Genomic DNA, 24,682 nt, shown 5'->3' on the forward strand with positions numbered 1-24,682 from the left:
CGGAGTGAGAGCATTGCGCGCACAGCTGTCGGAGAGAAGACGGGAGGAGAGTCGCGCATGCGCAGCTGGCGTGCGGACGCCGGACTACGCCGACGCAGGAGGGACATGCCTCAGAGCAAGAGATGCGTCGCATCTATAAAGCATTTACAACGTAAACAGAAGACCATATCAGTTTAATTCGAGTAGTTTAAGGGTAGACAAAAATGCGTTGCCACAACGGTGTTCGGAAACAAGATGACAACCTATGATGACTTACGTATGATCTTGAAAAAAAAAAACGCCTTACAGAAACTTAGAGAAACATGCAGCCTCTCAAACCTCACGGTCGCGGTCAGTGCGGGAAGGTGCATAGTGCAGAGGAAAAAGTTGTGTTTCACGTAGAATACCAGGTTCGGAAAAGTAAAAAAAAAAAAAACATCGTTTAAGGCAAAGTACGGTTCGGTGTTGTTGAAGTAAAGGCCAATTTGATATTTCATTTGCAATTTAAAACACTTTGCACTGGTTAAGATATGAACAAGTTATAGACCTGAAAATGTCTTCGCCTTGTTTAGGAAGTCGTACGCTGAAATGAGACCTACAGAAAACTGAGACTCCAGTTCTGCCAGCTGGCGGTTCTTGTTTATCCATTTGTGTCCCCTGTCCCGCACAGCACCACCATTTGCAAGCTGCTGCAAAGATACTCTTGTCAAGGCCTCGTCCCTTTTGATGAGGTCGATGAAGCTGTAAATGTTATGGTGGGCTCTCCCTGACACTGCGTTTATCTTCCGGTGCCAAGACTCCATGTGGTTGTTGGACCGCGGACTTCGGTTTCCATAGTGGTTCCACTGCTCAATGTTAAACGGGCCGTTCATCCAGGTAGCACCAAAATAGTTCAGCACTGTGATGTCAGCAAGAATCCCGAGGGATATACATTCTTGGCGCAAAAACTGCCATGCAGTATGGACGACCGAAACGGGAAGGAACGACAATGCTACCATCTTTCTTAAGAGCGACCGAAGACTATCATCCTGCCCGTACGCGGTTTGGAGGCCAGCTTTCTGCCCTGCAGCCGTCACTCGCTGAGTGAAATGAAAATGGCACGCCCTATGCGCGGCTCCGAGAAACACAGTTCGCGCACCTGCGATTAGTGCCTGCTCAAAGTCCGTTAAAAAGATGTCGGTATTTGGGAAGGTGATGCCAGATGCAGCGAACAGATTTCTCAAACTCTCAAATGCCCGGACGTAGGTCTCACGGGATCTACCACACAACAAAAAGTAAATTGCTGGCGAGTGTTTTCCATCGCCCATGACATGAATTGTCAGTAGTTGATCGAAAATCTGGGGCACCTCAAAAAATGTGCTGTCTAGAAATACCATTTTTGCAGACGACAAATGTTTCAAAGCCTCTTGGAATGCAAATGCCAAGATTCGGGAACCCTGAACACTGCTGTCGTTGACCGCAAGGAAAAGACGCCCGTCTTCTGTCTGCTGGTACAGCGGGCTTAGTTGTACGTCGTCGGCACTTGCAGGAAGCTCCGGCTGGTGACGGCGTCGCTCTCTGTACATGGCATTCTTGAAGCTCGCAAAAGTTGGCATTTCCGCCACGACCTCGAAAGAGATCTAAAAATAAATACGGTTCCAACTTCAGTTCACAAACTCGAGTACACATAGTTGCAAACTCAACGCAATAGCAATAGCTCCGAACTAGAATATTATCAATGGAGCAAAATGTACGTCGGACGTACAGGCACAATTCCTTAAAGATACGTAGGACGTATCCGCAAAATTTTTAAAGCGAAAAAATGTTATGTCTCACTGATTGCGCATGTCGCGTATGTCTCGGCGGGCTTGTCGGTTGCATTCGGCTAGTGTAACTGGATAAGGATAAGAGTATTGGCCCTCTTTTCTCGTACTGTTCCGTGCTGCCGCCATGATCATTAGTAATACCTCTGCTACACTGGGGTCCAAATGTCATTTCAACAAAATGTCATTTCACTCAAATGGGTTGCTTCAAATGCCATTCAGAATCCACCGTGCTACACTACAATTTCAATGGCATTTGAAAGCTTTAACAACTGTTCGCTGTGCTGTAGCGGCGCTGTTGTTGCCCCGTTCCGTTTTCGTACACTAATACAACAATCAAACTTAGGAGCAGTCCGAGGCAGTACAATGATATCAAATTAGAAGAGATACCAGTTTTGACTCTAAATATGGCAGCCTTGCATTGTTTTTGTTTGTGTTTTTTGCAACTGACCCACTGGTTTTAAGAGTATGTAAATTAAATATGTTGATTTCGTATTTTAAGTAAATAAACAGTGAACAAAGTTTCACAAACAACAATATTTTGTTTGTTTTACGTACGGAAGTATTATATTTTTTATTGCCGATCGAAGACGCTGCGTCCGAGAGTGCCGGAAATGGCATTTGAAATCTTAAATGTCTCTCTCGGTGCTCATTTGGCTCAAATGTCATTTGAGCCAAATGGCATTTAAAAACCTAGTGTAGCAGCACAACTTGGCATTTGAGCCAAATGAAATTTGGTTCAAATGACATTTAGACCCTAGTGTAGCAGGGGTATTTGCCTACACTACTGACACTACGCTCGGCTGGTACTGTGGCAAATGCTGGGTCCTGTTTTGCCTGACGCGTGATCTCGGCGCCCTCGGCAAGAGCTTCTCCATTTAGTGACACTAGTCCTACCTAGCCTTGCAACATAATTTGCGAACATATTTTTTTACAGGAACACATGGGGGTTCCTATCGTTTACAGGCGCCTTATCATCTATTATTGCGGTTTCGATGCTTGTTTTGCGGATTCTTTGAACGAATTATGGGCTCTATGCTGTACTCCTCATTACCCTCACCCATGCGCTTGTCGTATTAGGAGTTGGAGAATCGGCGTTTTTGTCCGCGGAGATCGCTTTTCCCATGGCGATGAAACCGCGGTGCAGAGGTATACAGCTATGCTGTAACATGCATGCCCTGCGAAACACAGCACACGTGTATTCCATATATGGGAACAGCCAGCTCCACAACCAACCCTCACACGGGGTATGTGCTATTCGAGCGTTATGTTTCTGGACAACGTCACCAATGAATCAGCGCATAAAGGCCCACTAGGAAAAAACGCCTCGATGCTAAGGAGTGGATACTGCAGGCAGTCTGAATTCCACCGATTCTTGATCGCGTCAAACAGATTTTTTTAGCTGTCTCCCGTTAGAATAAACGCTGATAACCACGTCCATTGTTTCGTTATGGACGCCGAAGGAAGATAAAAGGAAATGTACCAATGTCGAAATGAAGGGATTGGCTAAGAGCGTGGTAGCTTTTCGCTGTACTTATAGGAACCGTTAGAGGGAAATTATTATACGCGGGTTTCGGCTGCAAGACGTCTTCGCAAAAATTTCAAGCATGCTTTCTCAAGAAGCCAGTCATGCAAAGCTTGGCGTTTCAACACAACCTGCGAGCAGTGATTTTATTATAAGACAATGCAAACATCACCTAATGGGGGGTTTACATGGGAACGGTGGGTAGCGGCAGGGTCCCCCTCATAGGGGGGGGGGGGGGGGGGTATTCCCACAATATCAATACGTAGCAGTTCAAGACTTCTGAAGCAGTTTTTTCGTGGCGCGTGTTGAAATAAACCGAACTGAACTTCAGGTAACCGCTTCAGCAAAACGAGTTGATTTGAGAGCTGGCACCTGCGAAAACATTTTTTGGCTGCAGCATCGTCGAAATGGCTATCGCATTTCCAGGAATGTTCAGACGGGAGATCAACAATCATTCGCGTTTCTTAAAAATGACACGTTGTTCGGAGCATCGATTGCCTGGATTAAGTGCTGCAAACTGATGAAGTATTCTGTTCTGTTACCAATATAACACTCGCGGCTGTAGAAGTCGCCCTCGACGTCGTACAAGACGAGACAGTGGTCAGTTATCTTCCGCAGCGAACTGTTCCCGTGTGCAACGATCGTGTACAAGGACGCCAATGCCGGGAACAGGTATATGTAATACGAATTATCAAGTGCTTGCAAGACAATGCATTCCTTTCCCGTTGTGTTAGCCTTGCACATGCCTCTTCCTAGGCACAGGGCAAGGCCTGCGCCTCTTCCGGTTCCGGTAGTGCCTCCAAGCGGCGCTTCAGTGAGACTCATGTCCCGGAAAGAACCGTAGTAGCTCCCAGAAACAACCCAAGGGGCCAGAGACACACCAGCACAGACCTTTTCGTCACCCAAGCGAGCGAACTGACCGAGTAAGTCACCGGCCAACCGGGACATGTTGTCACACATGGTCAGGTCGAATCCATTCGCGGGGTTCAGCTTCTGCGTCTCGATGAAGGCGAAGTCGACGTTTAGAGAAATCTGGGTCCACAATGGAAGCGAAGTGTTGGCATCGGCCGGAAGAAATACCGCAATTGTAACATTGAGGCCATTTTGCTTGAAGTGGTCGCGGATGGCTTCCAGAATGGCCTCAAGCGTTGAATTAGCCTTGGCATCGACGCAACGCTGCTCGGGTGTCACCCAGTGGATTGCAACGCCGTCAAGTTCGTATGCACTGACGATCTGGCGAACGCTAGTGACGAATCGTTTCATAGAGTCAGGGTCGCGGCCCAAAAGGGAGAACTCGCGGCTTTCTGCAGGGTAGCCTCCTACGGCTGCCAGAATTATAGCGCTTGGGTTTCCGGCCGCTAAAGTCAAATTGCGCAACTTGCTTAGACCATACGCTCCGTCAAAATTTGGCATCCGGGATCCTACGGTTCCATTTTGAACTTTCACCGACCAGTACACGATATGTCTGCAGTACGTGAGGGGCGTGTTTTCCGGCAAAAAGGGTGTCCCTCTCCCCTCGGTGACACGGGTGTTGTTATATATGCAGAATGTGTTCTGCAACTTCGCTTTTTTTGTAAAATTGACGGCGCCCACAGGAGACGAGACTTGCGGTTCTTCCACAGGCACATCGCCTCCACAACCAGCTAAAAAGGGCGGCTCAGTCGTGAGCAGAGGCGGTGTTGGTGACGGCGTCCGGATGCTTGTGGGGCTGCGTGTTGAACCCAAGGTAGGGCTGCTTGTAGGGATGCTTGTCGGACCCTTGGTCGAACTGCTTGTAGGGAGGCTCATGAGTCCCAAGGTCGGATTGCTTGTAGGGAGGCTTGTCACCCGCACGGTAGGGCCCTTTGTACGGAGGATGGTCGGTCCCAAATTCGGTCTGTTTATCGAGATGCTATGGTTCCTCAATGCCGGACTGCTTCCCGCTGTTACCCGCTTTGCGCCCGGCGTAACGTAATAGGAAAGCCAGAGGAGCAAAAGTGGTAGAATTACTGGGACCACGGCAACGCTGCCCAGGAACCAGAACTTCATGCAAAATCTCTGACCTGGCTGCTCATCTCCATAATTGACATCGGTCGTAGGCAATGGGAGGGAGTCCAAGGGCGGGCTGCCTTCGTGACTACGTGGTTTGGTCACTGGTGCGACGGCTTGCGTTCGCCGGGAGGAAGAGGCCTGCCCTGTCCGTGTTGGCGACGGCTCTTCCACTGGCGATGCGGTAACGAAGATATCGACGGGAGGATCCTCGACAGCAGTTAGATTGCCAGTGGATCTTTCGCAGACTTGTGCAGATTGCAAGGATGTCCGTTGCTTATGCACAACAACTACGTGGACGTTGAGTGGGGGTGGCGTGTACATGTCTCCTTGTGAAGCGTGTTGTTCCTCAGGAGTTGGGGAGGGTCTAAGTGAAGCTCTCAAGGTGGTCTTGGCGGTTTGCGGCCGAGCTCCTGATGCACCGTTGGGGAGACCAGTTGGTGGGCTGTATCTGCCTGTGGTCGATGATCTGAGGCGACATCGCCAAGATGCATCTGCTCCTGCAGCCATGGATGACGGACGGCGCTGGCGACCAGATGCGCTCGCATCCCTGGCACGCGGATAATCCCCCGCCGCCGTGTGAGGGGCCGACGATGATCTGCGGCGCCATGGCTCATACGTGCTCGCTTTGCGTCTCCGCACTTGACCATTGAGCTGGGTAAGAACGGACGGGATAGTTTCGCGAACTACGGAGGATAGCCGCTGCGTACGTAATGATGGTGGCGCTGTCTGACCCACCCGTGAAGTATTTCGCCAGTTTCCTGAGGAGCCAGTGCTGCGATGTCTCGAGGCACTACGCCCTCTACGATCAGCTGACATCGGCACTGGACTTGACAGCGGGGCTGACGAGGCATTGGAACGGGGACGATTCCATGACTCGGCACGTGTTTCGCACAATATTTCAAGGTTGTTGAAGGTGGAGGTTTCGCGGTTGGCGCCAGCGTCGTCTGGAAAGGACCGTGGCGGTTCTCTAGGCCGATCACGTGATAGCGATCGGTGGCGAGAAGCAGTATCTTGCCTACTTGGGGTTGCGTTCAGTGGTCCTGTACATGGGCTGAGACCTCTGGCCACGGAGGCAGTCCTGCTCGAACCACGATGACTCATGGGTCGCAAATGTTGAGGCAGGACACGCAGGCTCGCAGCGAATCGCTGGAAGAAGAAGAATGGCGCGTGTGCTCGTGAGTGCAGTCGCTTTCACGCTGAATAATGAAGAATGATGCTCGGGAAAACATGGGGCATTAGCCGTGGAAATGTGGAGAAACCTGGACGCTAACACGAACAAAATTTAACTTATAAAGGAGCTCCAGAATTTAATAATACAGCGTCTGGAATTTAAAAAATGACGTAATCGGTAGAGTGGCTATTTCGGCCGATGCACGCCCACCTGCTTGTGTAGGGAATTCCAAAGCGATATCTATAGTAGCGTTGCACTCGGTGAAATCTATTGGATTAACTTCTGAACCTGTATTAAGGCTGCTGGTTCCGGTATTGTGGGGGCCACCATTTACGCGGGAGTGAGAAGGAACGACCGTAGTTCCCGTAGCTGGTGCGGCGTGCAGAGCACTCTGGGGCTATAGAGAAGGGTGTGTGAGCCGATGGGTGAGGTAGCGGTGGCTGTGCAAAGCTCGACTTTCAAAGCCGCCTCCATTGCCGCAAAAGGGCGATGTTCGGCGGGGCGCGGCCCAGTACGCAGATGACGGTTCAGACCTTTGACGCGTTTTCACTCCTTTCGTGCCTGAAAATAAATTTGGTTGTTGCCGGATTGCCCGGAGAATGTGGAAAAGGGTTTTACGCAACGCCTATCATTGCAGATTAAAACCAAAATGGGCGTGGAAGTTGTGGCGTGAATCTGACCTGCAAGCTCAGCCACGGTGAGCAACCGGTGCCTCACGGGGTTACGAGGTGAAAGCGGTGGGAGAAAATCTTTATTGAGCCACCAAGAGAGGGGTAAAGCGGTGTGGTTAGCCTCCTGTGTCAAGGAGACCATGGGCCTGTGCCGAATCCAGGGCTGATTGTATCAAAGCGAGTTGATTCTCCGGCGCCGAGCACTGCTCATTGGAGGCGGAGTGGATGGTGTGGGGTGGGTGACATGAATACACAAGGTAGTAAGTAGTTATTCAGAGGGGTGTCACATTATGGGCAGTCTTGGGGGGACGGGGGGGGGGGGGGGGAATGCGGAGATACATGGTACAGGATGCTATGATTGTAAGAGGTTTATGTTTGTAGAAGTCGAAATTTGTGAGCTTGGTGGTCCGAGAGACTGTGGTGTGGGGAAGGGTATGTTTTTCTGATGTGGGTGTAGTGCACCAGGGGGGAGCTGCAGGTTGAATGCAGCGAAGTTAGGACTTCATGGTGAGAGATTAGGCGCCCGGTCCTTGTTGATGGGAGTGCCCGGGTAGGGAGATCAGGGGCGGTGGCCTCAGAAGCCTCACTCCCTGCAAGGCCAGAATGGCGTGGGACCCAGATGATCGATGCTTCAATGTCCTCGGGAAGGCATTGCAGCCCCGGGAGGGCCTGGGGTGGTGCAACGACGACAGGCTTGTTGGAAGTGCGTAATGTTGGCTCATTATGGTTCGTTTTGGGTGTGGTTCAGGCATGGGCGATGGCAAGCGTTTAGGATGAGGTCTTGGGCAGGATTCGATCGGTTACGGCTGTTGCGAGATGTCCGTTCTTGCTTACGGTAACTGGGGTGGTGCGAGCGTAATCGGTAGTTTGAGCGTTATCTGTATATCATGTTTGGTAGTAGTCACTGTAGTGTTTATCGAGCATATTTCACCAGGGCTTCACGACGACCCCGATTAAAAGAAGGGTGCCCGTGTCTAGGTACCGGACTACTCTCCTGGCGTTGACGAATGGACAGAGTGATGCGTTGGAGTTGTGCTGATGTCCTTAGGAAGGCTTTGCAACGCGGGGAGGGCCTGGGGTTGTGCAAAGCCAACTTGATACAGACGACAGTCTTGTTGGAATTCCGTCGCCATCGTCATCATCATCATCATCATCAGCCTATCTACGCCCACTGCAGGGCAAAGGCCTCTTCCATTAATCTCCAAATACTCCGCTCCTGTGCTAATTTCGACCAATTTATCCCCGCAAACTTCTTGATCGCATCTGCCCATCTCACTTTCTGCCGCCCCCTGTAACCCTTGCCTTCTCTAGGGATCCACTCTGTTACCCTAAATGACCAACGGTTATATGCATGCCTTCGCATAACACGCCCTGCCCACGTCCATTTCTTCCTCTTAATTTCTACTAATATGTCTTTAACACGCGTTTGTTCCCTGACCCACTCCGCTCTCTTCTTGTCCCTAATGTTACACCTATTATTTTCCGTTCCATTGCCCGCTGAGTCGTTCTCTATTTATGTTGAACCCTCTTAGTGAGCCCTCAAGTTTCTGTCCCGTAGGTGAGTACCGGTAAGGTGCAGCTGTCATACACTTTCTTCTTCAGGGACAATGGTAGGCTGCCATTCATTATCCCTGAGTCCTGCCGAATGCACTCCACCCCATTCTTATCCTTCTAATTATCTCTGCCTCATGGTTGGGATCCGGGGTCACAACTTGGCCTAAGTAGATATACTCGCTTACCACTTCCACTGCCTCGCCGCCTATCTAAAACCGCTGTGCTGTCCCGAGGTTATTAATCATTATTTTGGTTTTCTGCATATTAATTTTCAGTCCGTAATGGAAGTCCGTAATGATGGTTAATTATGGTTCATGGTGGGTGTGGTTAAGGCATGGGCGATGGCAAGCGTTTCGGCTGAGGTCACGGGCAGATTTTGACGGCTGTGGCGAGATGTCCGTTCGAGTTCACGGTAACATTTGGGGTGCGCGTTCTGGCGGGGGTTTCAGAAATGTCTGTATATCGTGTTTGGGAGTCGACGCCGTAGCATCTTCACCCGGGCTTCACGACGTCCCCGATTAAAAGAAGTGTGCAGGCGTTTGGGTACCGGGCTAATCTTCATGTGTTGACGAACGGACAGAGGGATACGTCACAGTTCTTGTAGAGGGTAAGTGGTTGGCCGACCAATGTTTGGAAGAACGCGTCTGCCCGAGGGAGTGAGGGTTAGGCGAGCGATGAAGGTGAGTTGGGATGTACGCTGTGCTTCTAGTAGCTCACTGAGCGTGTTGTGCAAGCCGAGGAGTAGCAGACGCTCATTGGAAGTATAACTTGGGATTCCAAGGGCACCTTTGTAAGTTTTCTGTGTTAGAGCATCCGCCTTGTTGGCTTCCTGTAGTTTTAGGTTGACAAAAATTTCCCGCATTTCCCCGAGGGGAAGAATGTGAAAGTGCGAATGCACGAGTTGAATTGGCGCGGTTCAGTAATGTTCGCGAAAGAGAGATCACACACACACACACACACAACAACAAAGAAAGAAAGATGCATTTATTCACAGACACCTATTTGTGTTGTCGTTGTACTTGATTGCTAGGGCGGATCTCAGCTTTGAAATTTCGTGTCAGTACTCCTTTAAGCGGGTGCATTAGCCCTTCTCACGCCCGATTCCTGGCCAATCCCCCACGTGGGTATGTGCCATGTCAGCGGCCAGGCTGCGCGCGCCCATCTCCACGTGCGCGGACATCGCCGGTGGACGCAGGTTCAGGGTCGCTTAAGAAGTGCATTGCACTTAAAATGATTTCCATAGGTTTTGCGGCTGGCCAGCACTGCTTGGGCCAGGCTGCAGGGGCCTGTTCTTTGAGGCCGTGAGTGAGTCCCAGTATCCGTCGTGTTAAGTGGGTGAGCTTTGCGACCGTTTTGTGTAACTAAAGCAGGACGATAGCCCCGGAACCATATGAGGCGCACCCAATATACGGAGGGTGGGCGCACCCAATATACGGAGGGTGGGCGCACCCAATATACGCGCACCCAATATACGGAGGGTGGGGACGTGGGGAACGGCAGAGCCCTGGATGATAACATGCGGATTGGGAGTAGCCACAGCAAGCTGACCTTGTGTGCGGGCGCGAATGACTAGGAGTGCCTAATTATGGTGGCTAGAAGGGGAAGTGTGACGGACGGGAACAGAGGACTGCAAAAAATTGCGATGAAAGACGCCGGGCGTTCTAGGTGGCGCTACCTCTCTCAGAGGTGCCGTCGCCCTGTCGCTGACCGATACCGCGCAGCCTGTATGCTAGTGTGCAGTGGAGCGGCAGAACTGGTGAACTCGCTTGCGCAATACGCTGACATGCCGTGATGTCACCCTTTTTCCTGTTATTACACTACAATGCATGCAGTCACGTTGTCGGTGAGGCGTGAAACGAGACAGTAGAAAAAATGTAACAGAAATGTTCAACATTGCGTTCCCTTCTTCATTTCGCATCCTAGCTCTTTAAAGGCACACTGAAGTGAATTTGTCATGCTCCCGTTTTCGCTTGCACTGCTTAGACTGGCTCAAATTAACACACTTTTCATAGTTTATTCCGCTGATAAGTAGGTAATTATTTTACAAAGCCCGAAAGAAGAAAAACTACCATGCGCGATGTGCGGCGGCCGCACCAACTAAACGCTGTGACGTCGGGAGGAGGTGCACCCTGATTGGACGATGTCCAAGATTGGCATTCAAACAAGTTTCGGTTTCGGTTCTGTAAAACAACATTCCTGACATCCGACGTTATCGTTGATTGGCATTCTCGATATCTCAGTAATCGTCGTACCATGCTTCTGCCATGTTGTCGGCTGTAAAATGCCTAAGATGAGCTTCCCAGGACGGCTTGGAATCGTAGGAATCACAAGCCGAGCCCTACGCAGTGGATGAACGCCCTCCGCGTCAACGCAGACGCTCAAGTGCCATGCACTTTTCCCCCATATTAGGAGCTTTCCTCATTAATGCCTGCATCGTAAAAAGCGTGCTCGCACCAGGCCAAGGGCCTTCTGATTATGGCCTGTGCATGCCCACTGCCCGCATGCAGCTGGAACAGCACGCCAACGAGAACTCGCTAGCGCGTCAGTGTCAGTCTCCGCGCATTCAGCGAACTAGTTCGTGGAGCAGTGAACGTTACGGCCCAAAAATGGTGAACTCAGTACAGAAAACATCGGCCTAAAACAAAAACATCAACGTACAAAAAAAAAGAACGTACCGTAGAAGAATCGAACTTCCGACTTGCACAATAACATGCCTAGGGCTCCAGACCACTCGGCCACGGGCCAGCGCCGTCGGTACTGGAAATATCAGGAATATAATGTATAACCAGTTTACACTTTAGTTTTAGCATTTCCAGCAGCTTAGGTGACTATTTGTTGTATAGTGCTCGTGCAGTAAACGTCCCCCAAATTTCCACAATATCTCACGTGTAGCAATTGCATTTCTTAGACGGAAAAGCGTTCGCAGATGAGTGGTCGTGCTGCTGACCGCTGTGCTTGTTCACCCAGCACGAAGAAGTGCAGCCTGCTCCCTAGTATTACGCTATATGATGAAAGTTTCGGTTGGTTTTATTTCCTTAGTACCTATATTGACTTAGCTGACTCTTCTTCCGCCTTCAAGTGGACTTAGGTTTTCCTACTAGCGTACCAGTCAGAGAAGCGTCGCATGTGCACTTGTGCAGCGCTTGTGGGGAGCGACCTGGACTTGGAGCTTGATACAGTGTACAAACTAACGAAGTAAAGAAAGGCACATTCTTCCATTCACAAACGTGTCGTGGCTTCGTTTCAACTGAGCGAACGAATTGCGAAGACCCGTCGGCGGCCGGCGGACTAAACGCTGGGCAGACTGACTCTGCCGGTAGGTCGGCGAGCCGTGCAGTATAGCTCGAGTCAAGCCAAGTCATTTCCTCCTGACGTCACACGAAAACGCCACAGAAAATGGGCGAGGATGCAGAGAGGAGGACAGCATTTTCCAATTGATTTTTCTACTAAATAAATTCGCGTAAACGCACTCAGAGGGGTAGAAACATGGCCTATGGACTGCGGACTACAATTTTCGCTAGTTAACTCGCAATGTTTACAAATCGCTTCAGTGTCCCTTTAAGGACGCTTGCAAACTACCACGCTTTTTTTCTGTCGGGTGGCGGGGGGCTTGAGAACAACTTTAGCCCCCCCCCCCCCCCCCGGAAAAAAATACTGGCTACGCGCCTGTGTTTCCAGGGTTTTGCTGTTTACCATTGGGCATGTAATAGAAGCGACGAAGGGGTAAGAAAGGGGGGTAAGATATGAGTTTAGCGCTGTGCGTCTTCCCCTCTTCTTTTGAGCGTGGATATCTTGCACTGCGCATCATGAATCTGAACGGGGTACTTTCATCGCTCGGTTTACCCTGATGCCGAGAGAGGTACCGGAGCTCCCTGTATGGTAAAGAGACAGGAAGCCCATCGGCCGGAGCTTGATGAAGGCTCTGACTGCCACTTTTTCTGGTTTCTTACACTCTACCTATATATGAACACCTCGACAGGGTTGGTTACAGCTTAAGTTAAAGGACTCGGGGTCCGCGGAATCGGCAATACCGTCACCAGGAACAGTGAAGGTGTCCCGTGTGGGGGCGAAGATTATTCTATACACGGGAACAAGTTAAGAACGGCAATAGCTCAGGTACGGTATCACTCCGCCCAAGCAACGTACCCGGATGTTGATGGGCACGCGCGTTTTGAAAGGATATTGATATGACTGCGTGATATTTCTCATGTAGTTTGTTTGAGAGAGAAAGAAACATCTTTAATGGGCAAGTGAAGTCAGCCAGGCTGGGCGCCCGACTTGCTACACCAAATTGGAGTGAAGGTGTGATGAAAATATATGAAAACTCTCACTTACACATGAATACTCAAACACACAGACGCACACAAAAGGCACACACACATTCAGGCAATTCAGTCATTTGTCTGAGAGTTCATAGTCGTCACTGCAGTATTTTATAAGCATATGAAGTCCAAACAGTCACGAAAGCGGCTCCGGCCATGTTCAAAATGCTCCCGTGACGCACTACTCGCTCCGCGCGGAGTAACATCCGGCTGCGGTGATGAGGCACAGCGGCAACTTCCGTTGCCATTCTTAACTTGTAACCGCCCTCCTGAAAGGTTCCGTATATACGAAAATATGGGCATACGGAGTACTTTCCTACAATGACGCCAAGCCGCTACAAAACACGGAATATTTTGGAGAAACACACGTGAACGAAATAGTGCATACTTAGCCAAAAATTTGACACAGATTTTATGTCTGTAAGTTTACTAGAACCGCCGAATCATTGTCTGTATGAATTCCGTATATACCGAGTATACGGAAAACATACAGAACGTGATATTGCTTATTGTTGAAGATAAAAACACGAAACCTGTACCAAACGTTTTTATCGTGCACTAATGTGATTCCGTTTTTTATACTAACATCTACTTTTTGTGCGCTTGGGGGCGGCATAATCCGTATGAACTCCGTATTCCCATAATTCCGTATATACGGAACGTTTCAGTAGGGCGAGTATAGAAAAGTGCTGCGTATACCTCCAGAGCAGCACACACTCGCAGTGGCCAACCAGAGAATCCATCACTAGAAAGCTTCGCGTGGCAACTGTCGTCGTCGTTAGACAGAGGGGTGCATGATTTTTTCTCTTTTTTTCCAAAAGACACTGTATGCAGAAATGGGCGGAATTCTGCCTGGTAGTTCCGTAGTGCCTTCACAAAAGAAACCGATTCCCGGACTACAGGAATTCCTCGACGCACAATTGTGCACCCACTGCGATCATATACCCTCTCAAAATACGGCGCTTAACTGAGAAAATTGGCCATAACTTGTAAATTCATGTTCGTCCGTTTTCTGCAAGATGTGTCCTAGTGACAGGCCACCATAGATACAGAACGTCCCCACTGCGGGAAAATGGAATGTTAAATATTCCAGTATAAAATTAAAAACGGCGTTCTCAGATGGTGGAGTCGTGCAGTCATGTTCTAAAACTTGCTTAACATCCCCGCGAAGTTTATTCTTCACGAAAAATTTTAAAACAACCTAAATCTACTTTGTGTTTTTCGTCTCCGTTCGCTTGTCTACTTAAGGGAGCCATGAAGACAAAACACAAGTTTGGTTCATTCGAAAGATTGCCTCGTTAGAATCTTACTGACACCACTTGTAACACATACTTCGCTCTAGTTAGCTGTATAATTAAGAAAATATGGAATGGCCATGTGACCCTCTAGCTCATTTACCGCAACAGAACCTATGATGTCATACCAGCCAGCTCTGCGATTGGCGGAGGCCGGCGAAAGCAAACGCAAATTGGGCAGAGCTTGTAAGCTTGCCGAACGAGCTACTTGCGCTTGAATTTAGGCACAATATTTCTATAGCAGTAAGAATGGGGGATAAACAGTGGAAGTTACGAAAGAACACGTAAGCATAGAAGTACCGATGCGTACTGTTGATGGTACTGGGCGTGCTTGTTTTAGCTGCACAGCAGTCCGCCGCTTTCGAGATATCTTACACGACACTGGCGATTGGTGTAAGCAACGTCGTCTTACGTGACCCTTTTTTCCGAGGATATTCCATGTTTCACGATACGATTACTTTCTACGGTAACAAAACAAGCCAAGTGCAAATACGGTCAAAAAACAAAGCAACGGCAGACAATCGTCTGTGCATGAGTATGGTAGCGCCATCTGGGAAGACTGACGGCAAGCAGCGCTGCAGCCGCATGGCCTCCGCGATCACCCCGCGCGCGTTTGCTCCGGCCGTCCCAATCGGTCGGAGAGAGCAAAAGTTGAAAAGGGGGCGTGGCCGCGTCTTTCGCCGCACCACGGCGCTCGCCACCTATGCATCAACTATTAAGCGGCAGCTTGGCGCAAGCGAGGAAACGCGCGTTTTCGCAGCTCGCGGTCCAACTGAGTCGAGCAACCAGCTTTAAAATGACAGGTACAAGACAATAACCAACAAATTTATTCTGGTTAACTTCATAATATGAAGCGCACAAGTACAGAGATTAAGCAGCAATAACCCGAACGAAGCACAGTCGGTTCTGGCGCTCTATGATGCAGTTTCGCGTCGTTATTTTTATTTTTTTTAGATTTGTCGATGTGTATTTACGTGAGGGGCTCTTGCAAAACCCCTCACGTCCTCACCCAACATTACTTACAAGAGTGGCGACTTGCATAAGCATCTGTCGCATAAATGCAATATTAAGATTGTTTCTGATTCGTATGCATGTCCCGATAGATTTGTTTCCACGACCTTTTAAGGCAGGCCTAAAAAATCGTAAGCATGCTAGTCCGACACAAACCAACCGTGATACATTCAGACACCACCGTCCACTGCAATTGATGAGTGCCAGTGAGTATTTGAGAGGTTTTAGTAAGCGCTGTGAACTAATATAGCGCATTTGCCCGGTAGTTAATAACACTAATCGTGGTCTGTAAAAACTACACGATACACCGTAGCATACAAAAATGCACAATTATCGCGGTATATGCGGCTTATAACTTGTCTGTGTTTGCAATTGCGAATGTTTTTTTGCTGTATACCTGTGCGCGCAGATGGCTCAGCTATATTGGTGGTTCCATATAAACTCAACGATTATATGTGCTAACTTCGCTATTTTTTATTTTGCACAATCACTTTTGAAATTTATTTTTTATTTTTATTGTCTTTTCTGTTTTCAAGTTTCATTCAATTAATTAGCGTCATTTATGCTATTTTGAAGATATTAACCATCCTATCGTTTTATGCAAAGGCAGGGGTCTACATGGTTGGTCGTTTTCACGATATTTTTGTACGTGTTTGCGTAGTTCTTTTCAGCACTTTTTTTTTTGTCTTCCTTTTTTGGAGAAGGCGTATGAATGCGCATTCTTTTATTTTGTAAGCTAGCTTTTATGATTTATTTGCTGCTTTTGGTTGTTTTAATATTACGTACGACCAATCGTCTCCCTTCACACTATTATAACGTATATTTACGCATTTTAACTTTGCCAATTATACATTTTTGCGCAAATGCGGGGCGTTACACTTTTGTCTGTTTTCATGATTTTTTTTATTCTTGTTTCCGTCGATAATTTTTGTCAGAGCTTTTTATTATTTTCTTCGCTTTCCGCGGGAGATGTATAGAACTCATATTTTTTAATTCGGAAGTTCACGTTTATAATTTCTTTCTAGGCTTCGCTTTTTTTGTTTGTTTTTAAGATTTCGTTCGATCAATTATCTATTTTTGCGCTATTATGTATTTCTGTGCAAATGCAGGGCGTTGCAAGGTTCGTGTGTTCGTGCGCTTTTTTTATTCACGTTTTTGTCATTAGTTTCGCTGCTCTTTTATTTTTGTCTGGTTCGTGGAGGAGCTGTATATGGTTTACATTTTTGAATTTGTTACCATATTTCTTATTTTTCTTTCTATATTTTTTTTTCTAAATTACGTTCCACTAATTATCTTTATCCACGCTTTCTAGCGATCAATTACATTAACTCCGCCAATTTTCATTTGCAGGGCTGCACATTTGGTACCGTACGTGCGGTACTCGACGGTTGTGTGTACGTTTGCTCTAGAATTAGCAAACAACGATGGGCTGCTCTTTTTCTAAATACGATTGTATGCCTCAATGCATAAAACGTATATTACAGTTATATGTTGGCTTTCGCTCCGCGGAAGAGCGTGAGGGAGCAGTGGTGGGGTCCCTGTATAAATCAATGAAGATCGGGGGGCTCGACCTGCAAGGGCGGAGGCCTGCGCCTCGAAGGTGTCGAGTTCTCGCCTGTTCCAATTAAGGACATATCCATTGTAGGTGTTCTGTGTCAGAATCTTCGGCAGGAGCTGAGCAGAAATGCGGCCAATAAACTCGCAAGTACACTCGTGCCAAGACCAGAAAAACAGCAGCGTTGACATGCCACATCAGCAGCGGCCCAACGAGCTGAGCGATGTCTTCGATGGTGATGATGATGATGATGATTAGTGGCTTTCCCTTTGAATCGGGGCGTCGGTTGTCAGCAACCGACTTGCCTGTTTTATTACGTTTACTTGCCCTACTCCCAGCTAACCTATAGATTTGCTTCCTCCCTCCCATCTCTCCCTCTTTTCTGTTTTAAACTCATCGCCCCCACCTTCCTTGGTTCTTCCCTCGCTGTTCTAAATTCTCATCCGTATGATTACTCCGCCTGCGTACCCATCCCTTCCCTACTTTTCCTCCGCCAACACTCCAGTCGCCTCTTCGTCACCTCTATGACCTTGAAGTTGACGTTCCCCCTCGCCCCAAATCCCAAATCCTCCGCCAGCGTCGTTTCCCCCTCACCCCGCGGTGGTCGTATCTCTGTGCAGTTCCTGACAATATGGTCTATAGTTTCCCGAACACTGCCGCAGCACGCACATGTTTCATCCTGCTGCCTGTAGCTACCCGTGTATTCCCGGGTTCTCAGGCAGCCTGCCCGTGCCTCGAAGAGCAACGCACTGCCTCTCGTATTGCCATAGAATCCCTCCTTCTTAATTTCCAGTTTCTCTGCCCTATAAGTCCCCAGGGTTTTTTTCGCTTGCATTCTCTGTGCCCACTTCGTCGTCTCTGCTGCCTTTACCTGCTTTTTAACTGTTGTGTAAACCCCGCTTTCCCCTACCGACTTTCTGTGCCGCTTGGTCAGCTGTCTGGTCCTCCGTCTCCACCGCGTGTCCACGCTCCTCATATACAAGTACTTAAACACCCTCGCGGCCCATTTTTCGTCCTTCATGTCACGAAGTCGCTCCTCAAACTTTATCTTGATCTGCGCCTCCCTCGCTTCCCTCGGGAACGGTGACAGGAGGCGGGGCGGAGACACCCCTAGTAGCCCGAGCCGCAGGCCAGGCCCATTGCTTCGAGGTCAGCCCGATACCTAGAATAGGTAGATAGACAGGGGTGACGGCGAAGCCCTGCGTGGCCTGACCCGCACCCCCCGCCGGAAAACGCAATAAAGGTCATTTCTCTCTCTCTCTCTCGCCTCGAAAGACGACCCGCCCATATCCCCTTGTACCGCTTCATTTGTAGTTTTGCTGCGGGCCCCTAGGGCCAATCTGCCTACCGCCCTCTGATTTACTTCCAGGCCCGCTTGGGTCTCTGGCTTCATGCACAGAACCGAATTAGCGAAAGTTAATCTTGGTACCATGACCCCTTTCCAGACTCCCCTTACCACCTCGTATTTGCTGTATCCCCAGAGGGCTCTATGCTTCATTATAGCCGCGTTCCGTCTTCCTTTCGTCTTAAGGTGAGCCTCATGCGCCTGCGTGTAATCTTCGCTGTTGTTCAGCCATACTCCTAAATATTTATACTCTTTCACCTACTTGCTGCACTGATACTATTTTGTGCTCCTCGCCGTCATTAAAGACCATGATCCCCGATTTTTCTCTGCTAAAGGATAGCCCTAGGTGCGTCGCTTCTTCACCGCATATATCCATCAAGCCCTGCATACTTATCCGGTTATCCGCCATCAATAATATGTCGTCTGCATACATTAGTTGTCTGCATACCCGTTGTTCCACCACCTGCTTGTTTTTCATGTAGGATAAGTCGAACCCCAGCGGACTGACTTCTAGCTTCCTTTCTAACCCCGCCATGTAGATCATGAACAGCAGCGGAGAGAGAGGACATCCTTGTTTCAAACCCTTGTAGGTGTATACAGGCCTATTGTATGTTACCCCCCCCCCCCCCCCCCCACACACACACTATTTGCACTTGGTTCTCCCGGTATAGCTCCCTGCGTAAGCTAATGAATTCTGCGCTAATGCATAGGCTAATGCATAGGTGCGCACTGCCGCCTGTCGGAGCGCGGGGGAACCAGCCCGCTTACAAAATTTGGCTGGGGTGCACGGCGATTGTGACGGCCGGAGCAAAACGCGCGCGGGGGAATCTCGGAGGCCATGGCAGCCGAATCACGCAGTGGAAGTTCGTTTGTATACGCCTGCTTATGACTCTATTGCTGACGTCCCGAAAACGCACGATTTGGCGCGAGAATCAAAATTTTAACCTAAATTGATTAATTTCTGAGTGAATACGGCATCATCTGCTGCCGGACGAGAGCTAGGAGCGCTATAAAACACGATATCTTTCGAATAAAACAAACTTGTATTTTGTCCTCGTGTCCCCTTTAAGGAATTTGCAAGCCGTTAGTTGGCCCACTTTCATTGGCCAATTCCTCCGGTGGCATCACGAGGATATTACTGCGCCACGCTCACCGCAACCCGGTCACGAGCGCGCGTTCCACGTAGTGCCCTCCAGCAATTTTCGACGAGCCTTCTCACGATCCCTCAGCACTTCAGAGCGACTGGCCATCGACGTTCGAGCATTTCACTCGCCTCCCAACAATGCCCAGTGAAGCCGATGGTCTCATGAATGCGCCACCTCAAAGGCACGACTCCCCTTCAAGGCCCGCACCACTGCTCGAGAAAAAGAGCAAAGGTACGTCGCAGTCCCCGCCAAGGGAGCATATTCCCACCGCAGCTCGGGTCAAACACAAAGTCGCCAAAACCTCAGGCCACCACAAATCGTCCCGCGGAGCACCGGCCGATTCGGCTCGACGGCGTCCCGATGCAGCGGCGCATCCCAAGGAGACGATGAATCACGCAGATGGCCGGACGCTCCGCGGACCAACAGCGAGTTCCCGAGCGGATCTAGGGGCTAGTGCGAACTCCGGCGATTCTCGTCCTCGGCGCCAATCACCCCCCGGGGCTAAAACAGATAAGCATCTGTCTCGGCGATTTCACCGCAGCCCATTGGACGAATCGACTCCATCAGTTCTTCGCCGCAGCCCCGGCTCGCCCGCAGCTGCGTCGCCCAACCCGCACGCCGCCATTGAGCATTCACGTCGATTTTCCCCCGCGGCTGCAGACCTCAGTTCTCCAGTGGATGGCCACACGTCGCTGCCACCTAACCCCCGCGTTCCCGTCGTGCCTAAGCACAGGACGTCGTCCCCTCAACGCTATCGGGGCTTCGCAGGCCTGCCCCCAACGACCGACGACCCACCCCTCATCCTGTTCGTTTCCAGGCCACAAGGGAACGACTCGTCTCCAACACGCCCACGACTGGCCTCCCCGTCCCTCAGCCCGCAAGGCGGCGCACCCGTCAGGAAACCAGGGACTGCCGAAGCGAGCCCGGCCCCGTACTCCCCCCCGCGTTCATCCCCCGAAGCCTACTACGCAGAGCGGCGGCCGGGTGCAGGCCTTTGCATGCAGCTCTGGGTCATGAGCAGCGTTTTTGTGGCGACATTCACGCTGCCGATAGGACTTCTGCTACTTTCCTATTACGCCACCCCGGGCGGAACGCTTGCCACAGCGGGGGCAACTTCGATCTTATGGAATTACGTCCTCTTGACGCCTCCGCCTGCACCGGGATCGCCCATAGGTGCCCCGCCAGCTGCTTGTTTCGGCAATGTCCAGATTGCAGATCCCAAAAGCGTAGCTAATACAAGCACTCCACCGTTTTCGAACACAAGCACATTGGACAAGACGTTCTGCATTTACAATAACTCCCGCATCCTCCTGCTGGGAGGACAGGCGTTTTTGCCCAGACACATACCACTCACGTACTGCAAGAATCTTGTGTACTGGTCACTGCGAATTCGACGTGGAAATGTTCTCCTTCGGGCGCCCAACTTCGACGCAAAGCACGGTCTCGGCACACTGCGCGATTCGACGACGGCGGCGGGAAACCCCGACGCCATAATTCTGGCAGCCGTGGGAGGTTATCGCGAAGATAGCCCAGAGTTCTCGTTCTTGGGCCGCGACCCCGCCTCCATGTGGCGATTCGTCAGCAGCGCTCGCGAGCTCGTCAGCGATTATCGACTAGACGGCATCGCAATCCACTGGGTGGCGCCTGAACGGAGTTGCTCCGATCCCGGGGATCGTGCTACTTTTGAGGCCGTGGTAGTCGCCGTTCGCGATCATTTCTGGCTCAACGGTCTGAGTGTGACGATCGCAGTGTTCCTTCCCGCAGACGCCACAGAGGGGCTCGACTTGTGGAAGCGGCTGTCAACGCTCGTCGACTACGCCTTCATCGAGACGCAGGCTATTCGGCCCACCAGGGTTTTCAATCTGGAGATGTGTAGGAACATGTCTGAAGAAGCTAGCGTTCTGCTCGCTACATTCGCTGCCGTTGGCAGTGAAAGCAAGCTCTGTGCTGGTGTGTCTCTGGCCCCGTGGATTGCGAATCGCGGCCCCGTCAGTCCGCTTGTGAACCTCAGTCTGGGCTCTCCCTCATTTTTAGCCAGGACGGGAAGAGGCTCCCTCTCCGTACTTTGCCAAAATCCCGACATCTGCATGCACTATTCAGGAGCACGTGGTTCAACGGAGTCGTGTATTGTCTTGGAGCAACCAAGACTACCCGGGCCCCTTTACCTTTTCGCGAACTTGTCTTCGTTGTACTCCGTTGTGGCGCGCGGAAAGGGTCCGTCGTGGAACATCACTGAGCACTGCGTCGCTCTTTACGACATCGAGCACGACAACTATAACGTGAGCTGTAACGTCAACCACGTCGCCAAGAACTTTGTTAGCCTGGAACACTTTGAACTGGCAATGCAGACACCAACGGGCCTCCCAAACATACGCCATTTGCCACCGTGCTAAGTTTTTTTTTTTTTTACTCTGGCATTTTCGGAGGCAAACACCAGTTTTGGACTCAAGCATCGCAACAGCCAATGCTGAAATCCTCATCGCCATCTGGTACTTACAAGCATTGCAAACTTGAACTTGTGCATTGTAGCCGTACAGCTTTTGAACGGGATCAGCGCAGTAGCGGTACCAGGGATTGGTTTTTTTTTTTTTTTTTTTTGGGGGGGGGGGCGATTTTTTTTTTTTGAGGGGGGGAATAAAAAACCGCTCCTCTCCTTGCGCCACTTATGCGGAGAAGGTGATAACCATGCAGGCGTGTGCGCGTATGCGGTGTAACCCGCTTGTGCACAAATCACTTAGCGACAGAGTGGTTTTTGGCGCCCCTTAGGCGGTGCAACGGCTGTCTCAAGCCCGCATTTCTGACGTTCACAGCACGCTTGCGGCCTCGCACAAGTGGGATTTAACCTCGCGCAACTGGAAGGGTTAAAAAAAACAAAAAAATAAGAAGCTGAGGACCTCTTTGGGGGGAGGGGGGGGGGGGCAATCGCCCCTTTCGCCCCCTCCCCCCCCCCCCCCTTGGGACCGCCACTGAATTAGCGTGTGTCTTGGTTTCGTTCCTGAGACGCCCGCAAGCCCTGCTTTTCGATGACTTGCGGAGGTCGTTTAGGAGGATCTCCGGGACTCTCTTCAGTACATAGCAAGTGTTTGTAACATTGGATATTCAAATGAGAAAGATTAGTTCTGCTCCGACGCACTTTCTGGTTTCCTGGAAACATTTACCAGGCGTTTACGTCGTTTCTTAACACTTGAAATTCGCGTAAAGCCATATTCTCGCCATGGCGCCTTAATTTTGTGTAATAAACTACCACGCATCTACGTTTTAAAGACGATAGCCTCTCTTCGGTTACCTCCACGCGAAACTTTTCCTACGTCTGCCTGCCTGCCTGCCTGCCTGCCTAGGCATCCTCTGCCCATCCCTTTGGAAAAGCTTTGCGTGATTTCAATAAGTGTGGTGTATAGCGCGCCCTATGTACAACAGGGCTATGAGGTGGGCCGTCCCGGTCCTGTTAACTGCGACCAATTTATTCCCGCAAATTTCTTTACCTCATCTGTCCATCTAACTTTCTGCCACCCCCTGCCACGCTTGCCTTCTCTAGGGATCTACTTTGTTACCCTTAATGACCAATGGTTATCTTGCCTTCGCATTACATGCCCTACCCACATCCATTTCTTCTTCTTAATTTCTAATAATATGTCCTTAACACGCGTTTGTTCCGTGACCCACTCCGCTCTCTTCTTGTCCCTTAAGGTTACACCTGTCATCTTCCATTCCATTGCTCGCTGAGTCGTCCTCAGTTTAAGTTGAACCCTCTTAATGAGCCTGAGTACCGGTAATTATAAGATGCAGCGGTCATACACGTTCTTCTTCAGGGACAATGGTAGGCTGCCATTCATTATCTGAGAATACCTGCCGAATGCACTCCACCCCATTCTTATCCTGATTATCTCTGCCTCAAGGTTGGGATCGGGGGTCACATCTTTGCCTAAGTAGATATATATCGCTTACCACTTCCACTGCCTCGCCGCCTATCTCAAGCCGCTGTGTTTCCCGAGGTTATTGATCATTGTTTTAGTTTTCTGCATGTTAATTTTCAGGCCAATGGTTCTACTCTGCTTGTCCAGTGCGCTAAGCATGCCTTGCAATTCGTCCCCCGAGTTACCTAGCAAGGCAACGTCGTCAGCGAATCTGGGGTTACTGAGGTATTCTCCACTAACCCTTACTCCCATGTGTTCCCAATCAAATTTGGACAACTCATTATCCGAAGGCTATTGGCTATTCCTTTCGGCAAAAGGCAACCAGCAATTCCCCGCGGCTGTTTCTAGATTCTAGGCAAAATTGTCCTACCGCATGCTGCCCTAAATGTTGTGCCTCTAAGCTTTCGCATTGAAATCGCCTGTAACGATCGAGTACGGTGTTTTTGCTTTACTCATTGCCAATTCAATGTCTCCGTTAAACGTGCACATGCAACTTGTATTTTTTGTTGAGCCTAACGTGGTTGGCCGCGCCGCCGCCCCAGCGCCGAAGCCCCGCCTCGCCATGCCGAACGCCGACGAAGACGACATGGAGTACGATGCCCCCAGCGGCCGCACTCTGCCGAAACCTGGCCCCTGGCAGATTATGCTTGACAGAAAAATCCCCCAGGAAACTGCTGCTGCACAAACCACACGCCCGCCGCGAACGCCACGTCAACCGACCAGCCGCAGCGATTTGGCGCCCCGACTACTCGACGCCGACTACAAGGTAATCTTCCGACCTCGTACCGGCCTCCGAATATCTGCATGGACTGACCGCCAAATAGCCCAAGGCCTACAAGTTACTAGCGGAATACCAGAAGAAATCTTCAATGTGCACGTGATGGTCCAATCCCAACCAATTCAGAACCTCATCATCGCAAGCACTCCCGACGAACGCTGCGCTCGGGCTCTAAGCAGCACCATGCTCGTGAACCTAGGAGCAACAACATACGAACTGCAGCCATACTTGAAACCCTTCCCGGGTACGGTCCGCGGGGTCATTCACGGCCTTGACCAGGACACTACCACAGCGCAACTTCCACACATATTAGCTCCAACCGGCATCAATGGCGCCTCCATCATCGATGCAAGAATGCTCGGCACGACAACTTCGGCACTGATCACTTTCGAAGGCAAGCACGTCCCTTTTTACGTGAAAGCCTACGGAACACTTTACCGATGCCGTCCCTACCGTCAAACGGTGCAACACTGCTCCCTGTGTGGTGAGCTCGGACATCGCCGGGACGTGTTCCCCGAATCTGACAAAAATGTGTGCGTGAAGTGCAACGTGCGCGAACCGACACCCGACCACGAATGCACTCC

At 50.2% G+C, this 24,682-nt stretch overlaps 1 protein-coding gene across 1 annotated transcript; it reads right to left on the reverse strand.

Moving 5' to 3' along the window:
• Nucleotides 1-518: 518 nt before the first annotated feature.
• Nucleotides 519-4,569, reverse strand: LOC144143035 (uncharacterized). The gene is made up of 2 exons (XM_077674855.1): nt 4,198-4,569; nt 519-1,598 (listed from the first exon to the last, which is right to left on the reverse strand). Exons 1-2 carry the CDS (start codon nt 4,567-4,569, stop codon nt 519-521), a joined length of 1,452 nt encoding a protein of 483 aa, XP_077530981.1.
• Nucleotides 4,570-24,682: the final 20,113 nt, after the last annotated feature.

This window comes from Haemaphysalis longicornis, unplaced genomic scaffold (assembly GCF_048455015.1).
Source record: "Haemaphysalis longicornis isolate Haplotype H1 unplaced genomic scaffold, Haemaphysalis longicornis Haplotype H1 scaffold_6, whole genome shotgun sequence".
Taxonomy (NCBI): Eukaryota; Metazoa; Arthropoda; class Arachnida; order Ixodida; family Ixodidae; genus Haemaphysalis; species Haemaphysalis longicornis.

What these genes read in the sequence shown, in the direction of transcription:
- LOC144143035 (XM_077674855.1), bottom strand. Translation starts at nt 4,569, where the DNA reads ATGAAACGATTCGTCACTAGCGTTCGCCAGATCGTCAGTGCATACGAA. An exon ending in CTCGCTTGGGTGACGAAAAG is followed by an intron (nt 1,599 to 4,197) that starts GTCTGTGCTGGT and finishes ATTTATTTTTAG; the next exon opens with ATCTCTTTCGAGGTCGTGGC.